The sequence below is a fragment of the Silene latifolia genome, chromosome 6 (genome assembly GCF_048544455.1).
Source record: "Silene latifolia isolate original U9 population chromosome 6, ASM4854445v1, whole genome shotgun sequence".
Classification (NCBI taxonomy): Eukaryota; Viridiplantae; Streptophyta; class Magnoliopsida; order Caryophyllales; family Caryophyllaceae; genus Silene; species Silene latifolia.
Window position 1 is genome coordinate 124,379,541 of NC_133531.1, and position 19,370 is coordinate 124,398,910.

The 19,370-nt window shown below is 36.3% G+C and overlaps 1 protein-coding gene across 1 annotated transcript; it reads left to right on the top strand.

Moving 5' to 3' along the window:
• The first annotated feature begins 5,542 nt into the window (after positions 1-5,542).
• LOC141587214 (E3 ubiquitin-protein ligase HOS1-like) lies at positions 5,543-13,724 on the top strand. The gene is made up of 10 exons (XM_074408667.1): positions 5,543-6,118; positions 7,210-7,600; positions 7,974-8,108; positions 8,216-8,391; positions 8,628-9,035; positions 9,155-9,319; positions 10,078-10,572; positions 10,924-11,061; positions 12,024-12,712; positions 13,197-13,724. Exons 1-10 carry the CDS (start codon positions 5,990-5,992, stop codon positions 13,369-13,371), a joined length of 2,901 nt encoding a protein of 966 aa, XP_074264768.1. The 5' UTR covers positions 5,543-5,989; the 3' UTR covers positions 13,372-13,724.
• Positions 13,725-19,370: the final 5,646 nt, after the last annotated feature.

The following is a 19,370-nucleotide window of genomic DNA, read 5'->3' on the forward strand; positions in this document are numbered from 1 at the left end:
TAAACAAAGGCATGCATTGGCTCCCCTCCACACCTCCTACCCGGTTTTACCACAAGAAAAGGCAAAGGGTTTTTGTCTTATTTTTTTGATATACACTACATGCATGAGTGTGTATTATTCATTCATTCTAACTCATCTAAAATAAGAATTTTAGAAAGAAAAAATACTTTCCTCTTCTCTTCTCTCTAAACCGGTTTTTAGAGACAAAAACCAAATTATTTTGGGTCAATTTTCTACAAAATTAATATTATCTAGTACTCATAATATCAATTTTAATTAAGAGTGAGCTTTGGGTATAAATCCTTGGGAGAGATCCTACACTTGGGTCTTTGTTCATCCAAAAGGGAAAGCTCAAGAACAAGAGAGAAAGGTGATCTCTCTTGTGCCCATATTAACCAAATTTCCAATGTAAGAACAAAGTTTCTTCTTTATTTTGTTTAAAAGTTTGCATGCATAAGATCATTAGTTAATTTTATGACAAATTAAATTACAACATATATGAATATGTTAAGTATATAGATCTACTTTTCTTTCAAAGCATCCTCAAGGACTCCGGTGGAAGGAACTATGGTGAAGGGGAGAAGGAGAGACGACATCTAGGTTTAGGGAAGAGAGGCGGAAATGATTTGCGGTTTTACAAAACACGATTTATAATTCCCCACTGTAAACTCGTTACTCGATCGAGTAACTGACTTGCTCGATCGAGTAACCCCTACTCGATCGAGCTCCCAAGCTACTCGATCGAGCAGCCTCCGCTAGATCGAGTAACACACTAACTAAAGCTCACACCGTCCCCAATCAATGATCGTAAGGTTTCCGAAGGTCAAGATATGCGTCTAAGGTCGGTCAACGTCAGTCAACGGGTCCCTAAAAGGGCGGGTATTACACCATGGTAGTGAGTTGACGATGTTGTGAATAGGTTAGATGATTGAATTATGAGAACTATTTTATGACAATATAATTGTAATCGTTTAGTTGAGTGCACGCTTCTAAACTAGTTAATCGGTTAAATTCATACCTAGATTGGAAGATTGGAATTAACAGACCTGTTATGAACAGTAGACTACCCTAATGAGGATGGAAATCAAGTTAGTTGTATTCTAGGGCGGATAGTGGACCGGAAGGACCTTTCCCTCACCCTTCTCACATTAGATCGTCTGAACTATTTATGACTGAGTTGATTAACTGCCATGGTGAACCGACTTCCTAGCCTATTTCTCTTTATTTGATTACACCGTTTATTTCTCTTATTTCTCAATTCTTCTTGCCTTAATCTCTTTTAGTTTAGAAATCAACTTAAAACCCCTATTTTTTACCGCGACAAACTTAGATAGCAAATAGATATAATAGCTTCCCTGTGGAGATCGACCCTACTTCCACTAGCTTCTGTTAGTTGCTTTAGGTATTTATTTTGGTACTAAACGACAGGTATCAGTTGTCGCCAAAAAAAAGAGAAAAGGGTGTGCCATCCAAGGATGTTCTTATTTTATGAATACGGGATGATGATGGATGACTGTCCATATCTGAGGCCTAGTTATTGACTTTTTGACCAAGCGCTTTTGGATGGGGTGCGACGATAGTCCATACTGGAGGTTGATCGATGACATGATTGTCTGATGATTTATATTAAAGTGGGCTATGGGATTAGACAGTGGTTGTTGCGTCAGATAGTCTCATACTCTGAGACTATCCCAGAAAATACAACTCATTTACTGGTGCTAAATGAAAAATTTTCTAATCAAAGTGGTTCGTCTCATAGTATAAGATCATCTTATTCTATAATTTGGGTTAGAGGAGAAAGTACATTGCTTTCATAAATATAGAAAAATGGGATACAAATGAAGGGAAATTTCTTACATAAAGTAATTTATATGAAAAACAAAGATTTTGAAAAGAAATACGGTCATACAGAGTACAATTTTCATCCCGTAGATATTCCTTAAAACGGATATATCTGTCTTAAAAGTAAAATAGATCAAATAACACCCCCACTTGCATGAATGAGACAAACCTTAATGTATTCTATTTTTGTCTTATGTGTGACACTTAACCCGTCTTAAAGTTAAGATGGATATGCCCGTCTTAAATGAGAATTTGTGTTTTCCTAAATCAAACAAAATTGCTGATGTTGAGCGAGTCATTGTTCACTCTATCGAACACATTTATAAACTCAAGGAACAACTTAGCAAGCCGTAAGTCGAGGTCAATCCATGGGACGATGTGTTTTCGGTTCTAAGTATATCTATGATCTATCTCAATTTATGCAAGTGTCACGATTAAGTTGGGCTTATGATCTAAACTAATGAAAAGCAACAAACAATGAAAGGTAAAAACAAGCAATGAAAGTAGAGATGTAAACAATTGATAAAAGGCACTAGGATGTTATGGGATCATTTAGGAAAATCATGGTAGATCACATAAATGAGTCAATTAGAGGATTAGTGTTGGGTTAGAATCGAGTTGGTTTAAATCTTACGTTTCCTAGGTCGATTTTAGTCTCCCTATTCCACATCATGCATGGTCTAACAATCCTTAAGTTGATTTATGTCTTACAAGACTTGTTGAAGAGGTAGAGAATCATGATAGGTTGTCAATCAAGCATTTCATCACACATAACATGTCCATAAGTTGAAACCACAATAAATAATCATTCATATGAACTCATTAAGCATGAATCTATCCAATAATTACTCCCCTAATACCCCATTAACCCTAGCTAGAAGACTACTCACTAGTCACTACTCATCATAGTTATCATATCATTAATGGTGTCAAACATCATAACACAAGTAAACATGATGATTAAGTAAGGTAACAAACAAAGGATTAAGCAAATACAGAGAGATTAAGAGGTAATACCAACAAAGCAATAAAGTAGAATCCTTAAATAAATATGAAGACATGTCACTAATCTTCAAGTATAAACCCAAGAGATTCAAGACTAAACAAAAGATTGATTATTGAAATATTAATGTAAATTGATGAAAGATTAATATAAATTAAGGAAGGATTAAGTCTAATCTACTCCTAATCTAATCTAAGTAGGTTTAACCTAATCTAATGATGTATAAACCCTAAATTTATTACAAATGGGGTATATATAGGGGTTACAAGATTATGGTTTGATTAAGGGGTAGGGTGTCGTACAAGAAGAGGAATAACGCTAGGGAGCCGGGCGAGCTCAGAGTATAAGCAACAACTTTCTCTTGGAACCCAGGCGAGCTGAGGTCCAGGTCGGGCGGGCAGGTGCTGGGCCCAGGCGGGCTCTAGCTCAGCCTGGGTATTTGACCTTGGATTTTAAATCAGACGTCACTTCCTCATCCCGACTCCTATTGGAGTGATTCAAAAGCCTACACCACTTGATTTTTCGATGTAGTTCCATCTATCATAGTTTTAGAGCCAAATAAGCACTTATCGGTTTGCGTCCAAGCGATTTCCTTTTGTAGTGGCTCCCTTTTCGTCATTGTTGAACCATAACTCGTGGGGGCTTAGCATCCTAAACCATCCCAAATATTGCTTTATTGGACTAAGGGTCTTTGATCTTAACCTCCTCTTCATGCTTGATCATTAGTATCGTCAATTAAACTCCTAATTCTTCCATTTATGCACGATTTTCACCTATTTTGCTTCCTTTCCTACAAATGGGCTAAAATCTCATAGAAATGCAAATAAGAAGCGAAAGACGCCGAAATGACCCTAATAAGTGCAAATAATTTAAACATGCGAAACGGGGTCATTAAGGGGTTAAAAGTGCGCTTTTTATAACCGCATCAACTACTTAAATATGGTGAGAAGATGGAATGCTTGTGGCTGGCGGATGGTTCTGGATAGAGTTTACATAAATTAAGAACCTATTTCCTACTATTTGAAGTAGGGAAGATTATGGGCTTTATGGCTACAAAAATAAGCCAACAAAGGCCGTGTGATATATGGTGCTGGGACGGAGAAAGAATGGTATTTACTCGGTCAAATCAGCGTACAAGAAGCTCATGGCTAATAAAAATGCGATTTGTGGTCATTCGGAATATGTAAAGGAAAAATGGCCATGGAATGATATTTGGTGTCTTGATTCTTTGCCCAAAATTAAGATTTTCTTTTGGCAGGGACGTCATGATGCTCTTCCCACTAATAAAAATATTGTCTCGCATTCGTAACGAAGATGACTTATGCCCAATTGCCTTGGGTGTGAGGAATCTACGTTCCATTTGTTCTTGGGGTGTGGGTGGCGGGTGGGCTCTGGGCTAGGTTGGGGCTGGACGTGAGTGCATCGATATGGTTTAAGCGGGTGTAGAGGGAGTGAGGAGTGCGAGATAAAATTACTTTTATGACGTGTTGGGCTTTGTGGGAGAGTCAGATTAAGATGGTATTTGAAGGGGTGCAAGCAAGGGTGGAGACGGTGACGCGTATGGTTCTCAAAATGGTGAAGGAGATGGAAAGTGTAGATGTTGGGGAGACAGGAGGAAGGTCACGGGAAAGAGAGTTGCAATGGTGGGAGAAACCTTTGAAGGGGGTTGTTTTAGATAAACATTGATGTCGGTCTTAAGAAGGGAATTGGGACATACTACAGGGTGGTGTGTAGAAATTATAAAGGTGATGCATTGTGGGGATTGAGTTTGCCGGAGATGGGCGTGCTGAAATCGGACGAAGCATAAGCAGCGACAATCTTGCGTGGAATGATTGAGGCAGGGAGTAGAGGCTATCAACGGGTTGTGCTCAAGAATGATAATTTAAACGTCATCGAGGCGTTAAAGAAGAATCAGACGGGACGAAGCGATTTGTCACTCATTATAAATTATATGTTGATGCTTTGCGATAGTTTTGTTAGTGTCGAATGGTCTTATGTTCATCGTAATGATAACATGGGTGGTTTATAGGGATGTCAGTGGGGTGGGTTTTGGCGAGTCTCGCCCCGCATCCGCCCCACTTAAGGAGGGTATGAGTAATGATTTGATGGGTCATGGGGGCGGCGACACGTTTCAAAAGTGCCATTCGTCGCGAGTCGTGGGGCAGGTCCGGATATCATGTGAGACCCGCCCCATACCCACCCGCCCATCCCGCCCCGCATGTCCGCGCTTCGCTTGTACCCGCATTACTCATAAACCTAGACAAATTCGTACTATATAAAAATAAAAATAAAACTTATAACTTAGATAAAAAGCCTAAACCGGCTTTTCATAAATTTAGACAAACTTCATCTACTTCTTAGTTCTTACCCACCCAAATATCCACCAACCTAACCCCCCCCCAAAAAAAATAAAATAAAAATAAAACCCTAATCCTCAAATTATTTCGTGGTTGAAAAGCTTGTGTACTAGTTAATTGAATGTTAGACCATTTTGCGGATATTTATTTGTATAGGATGTGCAAGAGTACGAGACTAATATGTTTTAGATTGAAAATTTATATTTTTAAAAATTGTTTTGTGAGGAGATAGGCAATTTAACGAGTCAATGGGTCTCCGCGGGGCGGGGACGAATTTGAAAAGTTCAACTCGCTGCGAGTCGTGGGGCGAGTGTAAATACGCATTATAGTTTGCTGATGCGAGTGCGGGGTACCCCTCCTCCGCACCCACCCTAGACTGGTTCATGAACTTGCTTATGTGAAACATTGTAACGTTTATCATCGTTCAATAAATGGTGACTAGAGCAGACGTATAGTGGTACTAGTTGAGTGTTGGACCGTTGTAAGCAGGTTTGGTTAGTCCACCGAGTGATATTAAGTCCATTATTCGAATATTCTCCTCTTAACTCTTCCCAAACCTTCTATGGTGGTGTAATACGCCGGCGACCACCGGGATTCTAAACTTCCTCCTTCTCTCTTCTCTCTTCTCCTCCCCAAAACCCTATTTCCTCCTTCTATCTTCCACAATTCCTCTTTCAATCAATTAATTCGATTCCAATTTCTAAAACCCTAACATTCCAACCTTCTCAAAATTAGGGTTTATATTTAATCACAAAATCTCAAATATCATTAATTAATTTCTATAAACATGAAATCGAGTATGCAAGACGCTTCAATTGTTTCTTCCGAGTTCACTAATGGCTTCAGTTCTACTTCTTCATCACTTCACAAGGATCAGCACCGACATCTTCCAGATTACAGCAGTAAAATTGTTCAGGTAATTTTTTTCGCTTTTTAATTTGATTTCAAGCTTCAAATTCACTTTGTGGAAGTATTAATTGTTGTTATATGAGTTTAATCTATGTTGCGCTGCATTGGTAGTAAAATGTTGGACGGAGTTTTATTTTACCGTTGCTTAAAGTGAATTTGAATTTGATTACTTGAATAGTCGCGTAGCGCAAAGCGCTGGTAATTTGTGGAAAGGGTGGAGTAGCGTGTGTAGAGAATGCAGTGCGATATACTCCCTCCTCCGTCTCAATCATTTGTTTACATTTGATTAGAATACCCTTGACAAATAATAAAAAAAGGGTAAACGAATTATTGGGGCGGAGGGAGTACGTTTTAAGACTGGAAAAAGGGGGAGGAAGGATGTTGTGTTTGATGGAGTAGGAGTTGAGTTTTGTGTGAACCAGGGCAAAGTGAAAGGTGGGGTTTTATAGGGACAAGAAAATGCGAATTGGCGTTTGATGGAGCTGCTTTAATATACAGAAGTAAATGAAATACCGAATTGGCCTTTTATCGACATGTATCTTCCATGAGACCTGTTCATATAGTAATAGAAATGTTGTTTGAGTCTAGTCTTGCCCTTACTCCTCTCGGACTTTGAGTGAGAGAGGCTCTTCGGAGGCACATTTGAGGATGTATTCTCCATGAGGCAAAAGGAAAGCTAACCCTGTTTGGATACGAAAGGAGGGAAATGGGACAATGTCATTTTCCTTTTAAATCTTTCATATGTTGGACAAATTCAAATTTGTCTTGTAGGAGGGAAATGTTGGTATCTGTTTTCTTTCGACTCCATTTCCCTCCCAACTTAATTTTGCTAGCCAAACAAAGAAATTGTTCCCCTCTCTTTCCCTACCTTCCATTCAGTTACAGACTATCAAATATCTGGGTATACGAAAGTATAGGATCTAAATATAGATTATTATAGATTTGTTCAAGGATTCATATTTAGGTTTCATGTCCAATGGTTAGGGCTACATTTGTCTTTGCTTCTATTTAAAATTCGTCATTTAGTTCTCTGGGTCACCGTGAACAATCAAAATGGCGTTGCCTTAAGTATCTTTTTGATGTGCCATATGATTCTAGGATGCTCTGCAACATTTGGCATCCGTTGATCTCGTGGATCTATGCAATGAGGCAAAGGTTGAAAGATGTCGTGCCAGTAGAGACCTTCGAAGTTGTGGCCGTCTAGTGGAGAGTGTACTTATGTCATGTGGACATGCATCCTTATGTGCTGAGTGTAGTCAACGCTTTGAAAATTGCCCCATCTGCCGAACCCCTCTTCCTACGAATGGGAACATACTTCGACGTCGCCTTTACTATGAGTGTGTTGAGGCTGGACTAATTAATAAAGTGGGTGATGATAAATATCAAGAGATTGAAGATGATGTGGCACACCTGACTGCTGACGTCCAACGTCTCTATTCATTGTTTGATGTGGCTATGGAGAACAACTTATGCTGTTTGATTTGTCAGTGTATCCTTTCATAATAGCTGCTTCTCTGCTCCCAGTTCTCATGCATAACTATTTTGCAACCATAAGTAAAGGCTTTACATGTTGGTTTGTTGATCTGAAGCTTCTCAAATACTTCATGGAGTCTATCAAAATTCTTTTTCATTAGTTGTTGGCTATTGTTCTCATTCAAGTACCTCAATGCCACTGTCAGGTCGATGCTGGTTGGGGGGTGTGGACTGTTCTCTTGCGTGTCATTGTCTTTGATGTTCAAAAACTTTTTTGTGTGGTACCTCGGTTTCTTTGTCTTCTCCTTTACTTTACAGCTATTGTATGACTGGTCTGCGTGAAAGACCCATGTACTGTAGATTGTTGTTTCCTTACAGAAATGAAATAGATGTCACTGATGTTTGCATGGATGAAAGTGCTGTATCAAGTGATCCCGTGATAGCATTTCTGCTGGACGAGGTGGTTGTGAAGGATTGGTGCAAGCGGACATTCAAAAATATCATCAAAGAAGTTCGAGGGATATGTATCCTAAGCTATTTGCTTTCCTTTTGTATCTTACTTAAATTCTTATCCTCTTATTTTTTTTATTAGTTAGTGGTATGCTTGTGTATACTTTGACTTTATGAATAGATAATCTTGGAATTAATGAGATGAATGCCAAAATGGGCGGTCTTCTGAAGATCTTGGCAAAGCTGGCGGGCTTGTCCAATGTGCTGGAAGTTCTGGACTTGTCATTCAAGGATACACATGCAGCAAAGCTTGATGACCTAAATCATTTTCAGGAGAGTATATCAAAGACCAAGCAGGTATGTATATAGTTTCTATTTTGTAACTCAATCTGTTCTCATGGTATATTTATGTATTTATGACTTCTTAAGTCATTGTCTCTTACGTCGGATATTAAGTCACGCCAAAAGGAATACATTGTCACACTTCAATATTATCTTTTATATTTTGGTCATTGATTTAACCGAGTTATAAGAAATGTCAGACCACAATTTGTTGTGTATATTTAAGCCATTCGTTTTTATCTTATTTTCAGCATATGGAAATGATGATGTGGTGCATCAGACATCAGTTTCTGGAGAATGTTAGATCTCGTCACAGTAATCTCGCTTCATGGCGAGCTCTTGTCCGTGAAAGAAAATCAGCTGCTGTTAATAGGGCATGGCCTGAGGCAGTTCAACCTTCTGGAGAGTGCATAGAACAGGATAATTCTAGTCTCTTCCTCGAGGATGCATTGTTGAATCTCGAAGCTGATAAAGGATATGGGCAGAGTAGTGAAGTTGAGCGAGAGGTCGCATCCTTACAAAAGGATGGTGGTTCATCTTTTTTCAGGTCCAAAATCGAAGGATTTGGAGGCTGCTATCCATTTGAAAATGTGAGGGCTGCAATCGATATACTTTTCCTGTGCGGAAGTTCTGATATGGTGGTTGCCAAACGAGCAATTGTATCCTTTTTTTTTTTCAGATACGAATGTTATGTAGATATTACTTATGTTCCCCTCATGCAAGTCCTTTTTAATTCTTAACTTTCGTTGAAGAATTGGGTCCCTTAACTGCAATTAAGTTTTTGTATTATCTGTTTGATCGTCATTGGACAAAGTCGGAATCTGATGGAGAATGGCGGCATGCTATAGATGATTTGGCAGCTACTTTTAGTATAACCAGACATTCTCTACTGGAGTCATTGACCTTCTATCTCTTGGATGACCACACTGATGAAGCTCTCCAGGTAAATGTTGTTAAGGTTGACATGTGTATGTCTGTATCCTGAAAAGCGCATTAATGTTTAGCTGATATCTCTGATCTTATTCTTGTTCAATAGAGTAGTGTAACTTAATATTTCCCTATTGGTATATTGTGAGGGAACTCTTTACTACCACGTTATAATTGTGTCGCCCATGTCAAGTTAGAAAATAATTTGAATTAGTATTTGTTCAGACCACTTCACTATCTTTTGTCAGATCAACTTTGTTAAAAAAAAATCAGTTTTCAGATATCATTTACACACGTCTAATATAAAGCTTGTAGCAGTTGTTGCTAGCATCTTGAGAAGATTGGCGCCTGATTCTGTATATGATCCTCGCTTATTTATGGTGAAGCATATTCGGTCTCATACTTCAGGCAGTGGGTGGCTAACTACTGCTAAGGTTGCTTGTTGGATGGGTTTCTCTAGTTGATCGTTTTTCTTAATCTTGCTTATGTTAGTGATGAAATTTGTCAGGTTGTGTTGCTTCAGTGTTGCATCTAACCTGGTTTGAATTGTTGAATGCGTGACATTCACTTTGGCTTTTTCATTTGTCAAGCTTGCCACCAGCTTCTGACTTTTGAGGTCTGATGTGAACTATCGTGATAATGGCTTAAAAAATATATACTTTGTATGAAATGGTTATTTGCTTCTGTATTGGTGGAATTCTTGATGCATTTGAATGTATTATCTGGTGTCTCTACTATCCTAATGGTCATCTGCTTAAACACCATATTCACCAGGAAGCTTGCCACCTTCTTCCCGAGATTTCAAGTCCGGAGTCTCATCCTAAGATCGCAAAAGTTCTTCTCGAGAGGCAAACTTCTGATACAGCCCTTATGTTTCTACGTTGGTGTGGGCGTGACGGTGGAGCAGAGGTGTCTTTAAGGGAGGCAGTCACCGCAGTTAGAATAAAAGTTGAATGCGGCCTATTAACAGAAGCTTTTATGTACCAGAGAATGCTGTGCACGAAAATTAAAGAGAAGCAGCTGAAGCATAAGCTACCGGTAGATGCTTCAGAGAACTTGGAAGATGAATTCAGAATTTGGACGGACTGGGTTCTTGTGTTGGTGACTGAAATTTGCTGCCTTTGTATCCGGGGGAAGTTTGTCGACCGCATGATAGAGTTACCTTGGAATCATGATGAGGAAAAACATCTGCATAAATGCCTCCTAGATTTTGCTACAACTGACCCTCTTACCAGTTCTGGAAGTCTTCTTGTCGTGTATTATCTTCAGGTGAGTATTGTAATCTTTCTCTCTATCTCTCTCTTTAGATAGGTGAATGTGGGCATTTAAAACATGGTTGTTCCAATCAGCCTTGCTACTTGTCAACTCATATTTCCAGCTTGCTTTTTTTCTCGACAACAGAAATTTAAATGTTTTCATTTGGCTTTGTTGTTTCCAAGTCTCTTTCTGGCTGAGCTATTCTTACACTCATGGTGTTTAATTTTTGCTTGAAATTTATGTGTATTGGTAGACAAATGTCTAGAGACAGTAGTTTGCGTCATCGATAATTCTTCATACAGCTACTTGAGAGTCGAGAGTTGAGAATCTAGAACGCTCTGACATAGTGTGCTCTATCTGTAGCGTCACCGGTATGTTGAAGCATTTCAGATTAATTGCAAGCTTCAGACAGTGGAGGAGGACTTCCTTTCTAAAAATGATGTTGATGAAGAGGTATTGCACAGGATGAGAGACACAGCTCATTGGAGAAAAGGATTGGTTGTAAGTATTTCAACTCTTTGATATCTCTTGTTGTATGAAGCACTAGCTTTTAATGCCGGTATTCAGTTGCTTGTGATGCTTTTCCTTCTTTGCATTGTATTAATAGCACATGGGATAAGTTGTAGAACACAAGTACAAGACCTGTCTTCAATCCTGTAATTTTTGTTTTCAGTTTATGCTTGTGCGAGTCATTGACATCTATTTAGCCTTTGTTTGGATGGAATCATGGATGGATTTAGAGGAAAAGAAAGAGGACCATTTGCTCTATAGTTAGCAATATTGAGTTGGAGGGAAGATTGGGGTGGGGGAGTAATCCCTCCTAGAAGGGAAACTAAATTCCTTCCAATATAGAAAAATTTCGGAAAGAAAATGGCATATCCAAACCCCCATTTCCCACCCTCTTCTCCATTCCCGTTCCCCCCTTTTATTTTTCCTTACAAAGGGTTATATCTGGACTCTGGAGGTCCTGTTAATCTTTGCATATTATTTTGCCTTGGCAGTTTGGTACTTGCATAATTGCATGTTATTTTAAGATGTACCTCCTTTGTCTCTGTCATTCAATGGCCAATGCGTAAATACGAACTCCGGATTTTCTATGATGAGCTCTGTACTCAGAATTGTTACAATTATCCAATGCTGGTGATTATGTGTACAAGTGTTAGATTTGGGTTTGTAGTATAAATCCGCGTAGTTTTTTTTGCCTTTAAAACAATTGTCCTAGTGTCATACCCACGTTCTATGATGACCACTGTCCGTAGATACAATGCTGGTGTGTGTCCAAGTGTTAGATTTTGTATTTTGTATTTTTATTTTTTGTATAAATCCTCTTTTTATTTTTTTCATTAAATTCAATTATCTAGTGTCATACCCATGTCCAAGTGTCAAGTGGCAGACGTGTATGCACGATAATGTGAAGAGTCAGAATACTATCGATGCTGAGGTTCTGATATACTTCTGCGCAGAATAAATCTGTGGCGCTGCTGCCCGAAGTTGAGCAGCAACAACTGAAGTCAGGACAGTTGACGGAGGATATGGTTGACGAGGCTGACTGCCAAAGGGATGCCGATATTGTAGGTCAACCAGGTCAAGTTGGGACTTTGACTTTTGCACCGTCATCCTTGCAGTCATCTTTGATTCTTCGAATGGATCGCGAGTCTTCATTTCAACCACCCCAAGACGGTCATGTCAGAGATGTCCATTCTGAACTTCACAACGGGGCTTCATCATCAGTACCTCGTGGAGATTTCTATATGAATTCGGAAAGAATAGTAAAACCTCCGATGAGCAATCCCAGAAATTTCAAGATGGACGATATATTTAATTCTGCAACTCCTAGGACATCTGCTGTTAAAGATGTTTATAGAACTGCATCAAGGTCTTTTCAGAATGATTTCCACGATAACCAACTTGATGATTTCTTCCCCCAATTAGATCATAATGGTCTTTATGGACAATTTCCTAAGGTTAGCCCTCCAAGCTCTCGCAGGGTCATGGCAAAACCGACAAGGACGCCTATCAGCATGCGTGGATTAGTTGATGATTCGCCTCATGAAAGATACAAAACTGCAAATGGAAAGAGATTATCCCCAGGGAATCCAGATAGGCCGCAGAACATTGCCTTTACAGATGATGTTATGGATATTTCGTGGAGGTAAAAGGACTTGCTTTACTTTCATTTGCCTTAGCTCTTGGTCCACTATTTACAGGGTAAATAGATTAATCTCACAAAAAGAACTCTATGAGATTCCCGTGTCTGAGAAATTGTCCCCGTCAGATTTGACCGTGAGTCCGTGAGGTGATCACTGTCCTGCCCATTTGCCCGACATAATTCGTCTCTAGAAAGTAGATATCTCTATAAACGGAAAGAACCATTCTGTTTCTTTTATTTATTTTTGGTTTCTCAAGTGAACAAGGACTATAGCATTTACAGTACCACAGCTGCATTGAATGACCTTACTGTACACTAAAAAGAAGCATAATTAGTTTAGTTAATCATTTTGCACTATCTCCTGGTAATAATCCATAAAAAAAAGAACAGCTAGAGTTTGGCTTCATTATAAATGGAAACCGGGCGTTTTCAAGTGAATAACATCGCATGTAAGGCTCTTACATTGTGGGTTCATTTTTACTTGCAGCCAAGAAGCAAATGGTTCTCGGGGTGATAACACCGTCATTGGTGTTCAAAGATGGAGATCAGATGAAACTAGCGATGAAGAAGAGGAGCCGAGTCCAGAGATGCTGAGTGCCATATCTTTTCATCCGGTGCCTACAAGAAGAGGCGGTAGAAGAGGTAGTGTTTTGCGCAGGTGATTTTGTTTATCCAAACTTCACTAAGATTGATTACTCAACAACACTGAACAGCTCAAGGCATGCAGCAAATACAGTAGACTTGCGATAAGTATCATAATTTTGCTTAGTTTTGTGAGTCCACTTTCGCCATTAAGAGAGATTATCCGAAAAGAGGGAGAAAGAGGATAGAAAAGAGAGTGACATTTTGTTTTAAATCTGTGAATGCTCTCTCAGATCATCTTTTGGAATGTCTCGGTCACAATTTTGCGTTTTCAGCAAAGTATCTGTTATGTCTTGTGCTTGAGTTATTTTTTGAGACCAGATATTCTGATCCTTGTTTTAGTATGATTTCAAGCATTCAGTATTACCGTAAATATCTACTCTCTTCGTCTAGATCATTTGTTTACCTTTTTTCTTTTTATTTTTTATTTTTTATGTGAAGTGTATAATGACCAAAGGTAAACTAATGAATAAGACGGATGAGTTATAAATCTGACCGTACCATCCTCACATACAGCAGCACAACAGTAGTGTGAAACTGCAATCAGCAAGACATCGATTTGTAACAAGTGAACTTATTGCATTATGTATAGTAGAAATTAATAGCTAATTCAAAAAAATGAAAGTAAAAATCCATCTAACATAACAAATTTTGTTCCACAATATAAAATAGCAATAGCACAAATAAAATTATATAAGTACACGAGTACGTAAGAGTACAATATACTTTTGATATCTACATAGTATAAAAGTTGGTTTTTTTTAAAAGATTCCTATTGTTGGTTTTTTTCTTATGTGAGTCCTCCGTGATGTCTAAAAAATTAATTAAGACTCTTGCTATTACACTTCTCATCTCTTCATTATTGTTTCTCTTTATATTATATACTTACATTAAAAACCATACATTATACATCAAACGAATTTCGAAAAAAAAAATTGCAAAAAAAAAAAAAAATTGATTCAAAGAAAAATTTCAAGGATCAGATGATATTATCAATCCATCATTCATTTTATGTACAAACGTGAAAATCTTGAGAACATTAACAAAGTATAATCTTTGAAATACGTTAAATACAATTTAATTGGACTAATTATTGCACGAAAAAGAAAAAAAAATCTCTCTTTAGAAAATTAACAAAACGAAAACATTTAAATTAAATATTTTGAAAAAAATATTAGAGGACTTTAATTAGCGAAAACAAATTGAAACTAAGAAGTCACAAACACACTAAAATTATCATTAATCCCAGAAAATATTACAAATCGACATCAACAACATGCATGTACTCTTACCGAATTGATGAGTCGAGCAAACTGAAGAAAACATTTAACATTATCACATCGAACACTTAATCAAATATGAAAATATATTCAACTTCATAGTAACAAATTTTCAGATTCACTTGATTGAATAATTTTTGGTTAAGGATTTAAATAATTATTTTGAATATATAAGATGAATTAATTGACAGACTGAAAATTTAAATATGTGAAAGAAGGTAAAAAAACAAAAAATAAAATAAAACAATAAGGGAGATAGCATGAGAGTGATGGTGAGGTGAAATATAGAAGTAACTAGGTTAATTAATTATGTTTACAAAAATATAATAGTAGTCTGTATTTGTCTCTTTCTAAGTACTAGGAGTATATGATTTGGTTATGAACTCAATTGTATCTGCTTCTATAATACGGAGTATCATCCTACTATTTTTTTGGATCGTATATGAGCTATTTTAGAATAACTTAATACAAAGTATTTTATTTGCGTTAACAAGTTGATATGTTCTTATATACATTTATCATAAACGGTGTATCATATTTGAGCCATTTGAGGATAACTTAATACGGAGTATTTTATTTGCGTTAACAAAGTTGATATGTTCCAATATACATTTATCATAAACGATGTATCGTATTTGAGCCATTTAAGGATAACTTAATACGGAGTATTTTATTTGCGTTAACAAGTTGATATGTTCTTATATACATCTATCGTAAACGGTTGTAACATAGTTCTATCTATAGTACCAGTTTAGTGATAATCGTAATTAAATTATTTTATACCGTCTTCGTTTCGGTCAATTATTTACCTTTAGTTTTAACACAAAAGCCAACGAAAGTCGAAAGGGAAGGGTAGTAATAGCGTCAAATTATAAATTACTTAACTAAAATTCGTATTTATGTAGTGTTTAATACTATTGAAAGGGTTTTATAATTAATAATGATCGAATAATTTTAATAAACGAGATCACACTTAGGCTGATAATTAATAGTTATACAAAATTGGACCGACCAAATAGACACTTTAATAAACATATTATAATGGAATCTAAATGTAAATGGTCAGCCATATATGTGTAATCTTGATAAATGGGTATTTTTTTTCATTATATGTGAGCCTACCCCAATTATTTTCACCACCATAGGTTCATAAAAAGTAATGTATATTATAAATAAAATATTTAGCATAGTGAGTACATATTTTAAATTCTAAACTATTTAACTCCCGTATCCAATGGTAGCGCCTGCTACTACGACAATACGACCCGTGCATTTTTTGCACGGGTTTAAAACTAGTACAATATGTATACATTGAGATACTCTTATAAACAAAATAAATAACTTATTAGATAAAGTAGGAAACTATCCTACCTTATATCGACACGTCACAATACTTCATATAAGACAATACTATTTTTTTAAGCGAAATATCTGATTATTTCTAGGTTGTCATATCAACTACACATCAGAATTTCAAGAACTTCATTTATAGGAAATGCAGGAAATACCTCTCTACGACAGTATACTTGTAAATGTATCGATGCAGTACTGTGTAGCCGTAAGGAATAAGAAGTGGCTATTGTAAAGGGTAACATACCTATTTTTTCGCTCGATATTCATTCTAAATTTTTTTTCCCTTTTTCTTCCCCACACGTGAATAGCTTTTGTAAAACAGTAAAAAAAGTCGCAAAAACATGAAACATGCATGTCAAATCTGCATTACATGCACACAAGTATTAAAAGAGTGAAATTAAACATCTGGAGTACAAGACGCGTTCGAGAATGGAATGTCAATTCGAAAAAGTGCTTCTATAACAGAGTAATGCAAAACAACATTTAATATAGAAAGTTGCGCATAAAAGATCCATGAAAACGAATAAAACCCGCAAATTTTTTATTGGTATATGTAACACGTAGCTAAGGTAATTCAGCGAAATACAAACCCAAACACACCTGAGTACAAAACCAAACACAACACACACGGTACATACAATGGATGAGTTGCTAAGCAAGCCTTTTTTTTATCGATGACTATATACAAATATGTACATTACGACAACATAACATGTAGCAGTAATATCTTCTATTCTGCTACCTCTTCTACATGCTGGACACTAAATTTGATTTGTTTCTTGGAATCTACAAATTGTATTGCCAATAACTTAATGATAAACAGTCGAGCACAAATACTATCAACAAAATCCCTTACAAACGAAAATTGTTCCTGCGTAAAAAAAATAGAAAATACAGAGTTTATAATCACAAAAAAATGCTCAAGACTTTATTTTTTTTTCCAAAAATAAAGAAAAAAATAAACCTCTTGTGAAAGACAGGAAATCTGGATTGTTGTTCGTTTTAAGACCTTTCGGCAAGTTCATGAAAAAGAGTGAATTTGATAGCGTAGCTTTCATCATCAAAGCGGATTTCCAAGTTACACCTGTACAAAAACTGTAAGTAGAACGACACCATAGTCAACCAATTATGAACTAAATCTATCAGTAAAATAGAATAGTGGAGACATGAGAAATTAAATTCTAGTAATAACTAACCAGTACGCGGATGTTCCTATATGCGGAGTTTCCGTATGAAAACAGGAGAATTTCTTGCCAATTGCAACTTTTGTTTCATTCTTGCATATATTGCACGAAGAGTATATATACCTATCTAGATTGATAACGCCTGTTATTTGACCCTTGATCCACACCGTTGCACCATCCTGAAATATTTTTTACATTTTTGTTAAAAAATAATTCTAAAACTAATATATGACAAAAGAAATGCAACATAATTAGTAATACCATACTATTGAAATTGGTAATACCTTTTATAAATCGAGCGCAACGACTGGTAAGATTGTCCTATTGGTAATTTATATTCTCTGCCTTCATGAAATACGTCTAAAAACAAATGAATAAGCATTGAGTTTAAATTCAAGAGGTAGTATAGTATAAAAATAATACTTAAAAAAATTTACAAGTGAGGAAGAAGTACCCATTATACTTACGTTTTTCTCAGAAATGGGTGCAACTTATGTTTCAGCACCTCTGTCAATCTATATATTATATAGTTGTGAAGATTGCTTTTAAGGTTGTAATGGGGTGACAGCAGTATCGGTAATTTACATATGTCGTTTAGGCAGGCGTCCTTCTAAACACCGTATACGTTGATATCTAAACTCGTGCCAGATAGCTACGTGAAGTAAATCTCAAATTTCTGTAGTAAACCAACAAATATATTATTTACAGGTGTAGTTTAGGCGGGCATCCTACTAAGCACTATATACATGGATATTGAAACACGTTTCAGTTAACTATGTGACCTGAAATTAAATATGTGACGTAAACTTCAAAGTTCTGTAGTAAACCATCAAATATATCTAATTTGTTGGTCTCGTTTAGGCGGACATCCTTCTAACAACCATATACGTTGATATCTAAACACGTTTGAATTAACTGTTTGACATAAACAAGTTCTGTAGTCAACCATCTAATATATCCGTCTACGTTATCCACATATCAACAAACGGAATAGGTTAAACATGTCTATTCTCAGGCCGCATGCAGTGACAAGCAGAAAAAACAATAAATAATCGCAGCTTCAACTCTGCAAAAGGAAGTGTATATTTTCACTATGATCATATCCGTAAACATACGCATCTATGGGCTTATTTTAATGGGATTTATCTAATAAAACCTTACACAGTCTAAAATAAACAGCAAACAACATGTTTCGTCTATAGAGCATTTTTTATATTACAAGCACAAACATAATAATGTTAGTTATTTTTACATGTGTTTGACTTGATGATAACTGTATTAGACTATTTTAGTAGTAGTTTGACAGTGCTCTGTATTAGATTAGATTGTTCCGAGTATATGTTAGTGAATACGAAAAATTTATATATTTTGCTTAATCATTGTACTTTGTAAACAGTTCTCAATGCTCAGATATGTTATTTAAATTTTGGAGTTGAAAGATGAATGATGAGGCTTTAGAGTTTAGATTCATGACCATTTAACTTGAGTAGGTTGGCCATTTGTTACATACGCATCAACAAGATTACTTTAATGGAATTCATCTCATAAAACCTTACATAGTCGTAAAACAAACAACTTGTATGTATATGTAAGTGTGTATGAGTTTACTGAGCTTAATCTAATTAAACATTTACAAGGATTAAAAAAACACAACAAATTACATATATACAATACTATTATATTACAAGCATAAACATAGTAATATGTCCTACTACTGTATTTTCGCTTTCAACATATCAAAACTATATAAAAACTCGAAATGTACACACTTTACACAACACTTCCAATCAAAAACATAACATTGATCGGTTATTTATAAACAACTGATTCCCATTTCATTTGGATATCTTAAGCGAAAACTTTCGATAAAAAACATAGCATTGATCGGTTATTTATAAACAAGGGATGCCATTTCATTTGGATATCTTAAGCGACGATCTCTTCAACTTTAAGTGTTCGAAACTCCATTTTCTTTCCGATGCCTTCAATTCTGAAAGTAACAAGTTTGATGGCGAAGGTGCGGGTTTTTATAGAAGTCATAATTCATCAACGTACGATTGATATTCCTTCATGTATACATGCAAGCAAAAAATGGTAATTTGTATTTTTTCATCTGTAATTAAAGTAATTATATTTCTAATTGTATTTAATCAAGAGAAAGTATACCTTTGGAGAATACTCAGCGATGTGTTCAGCAGTTCT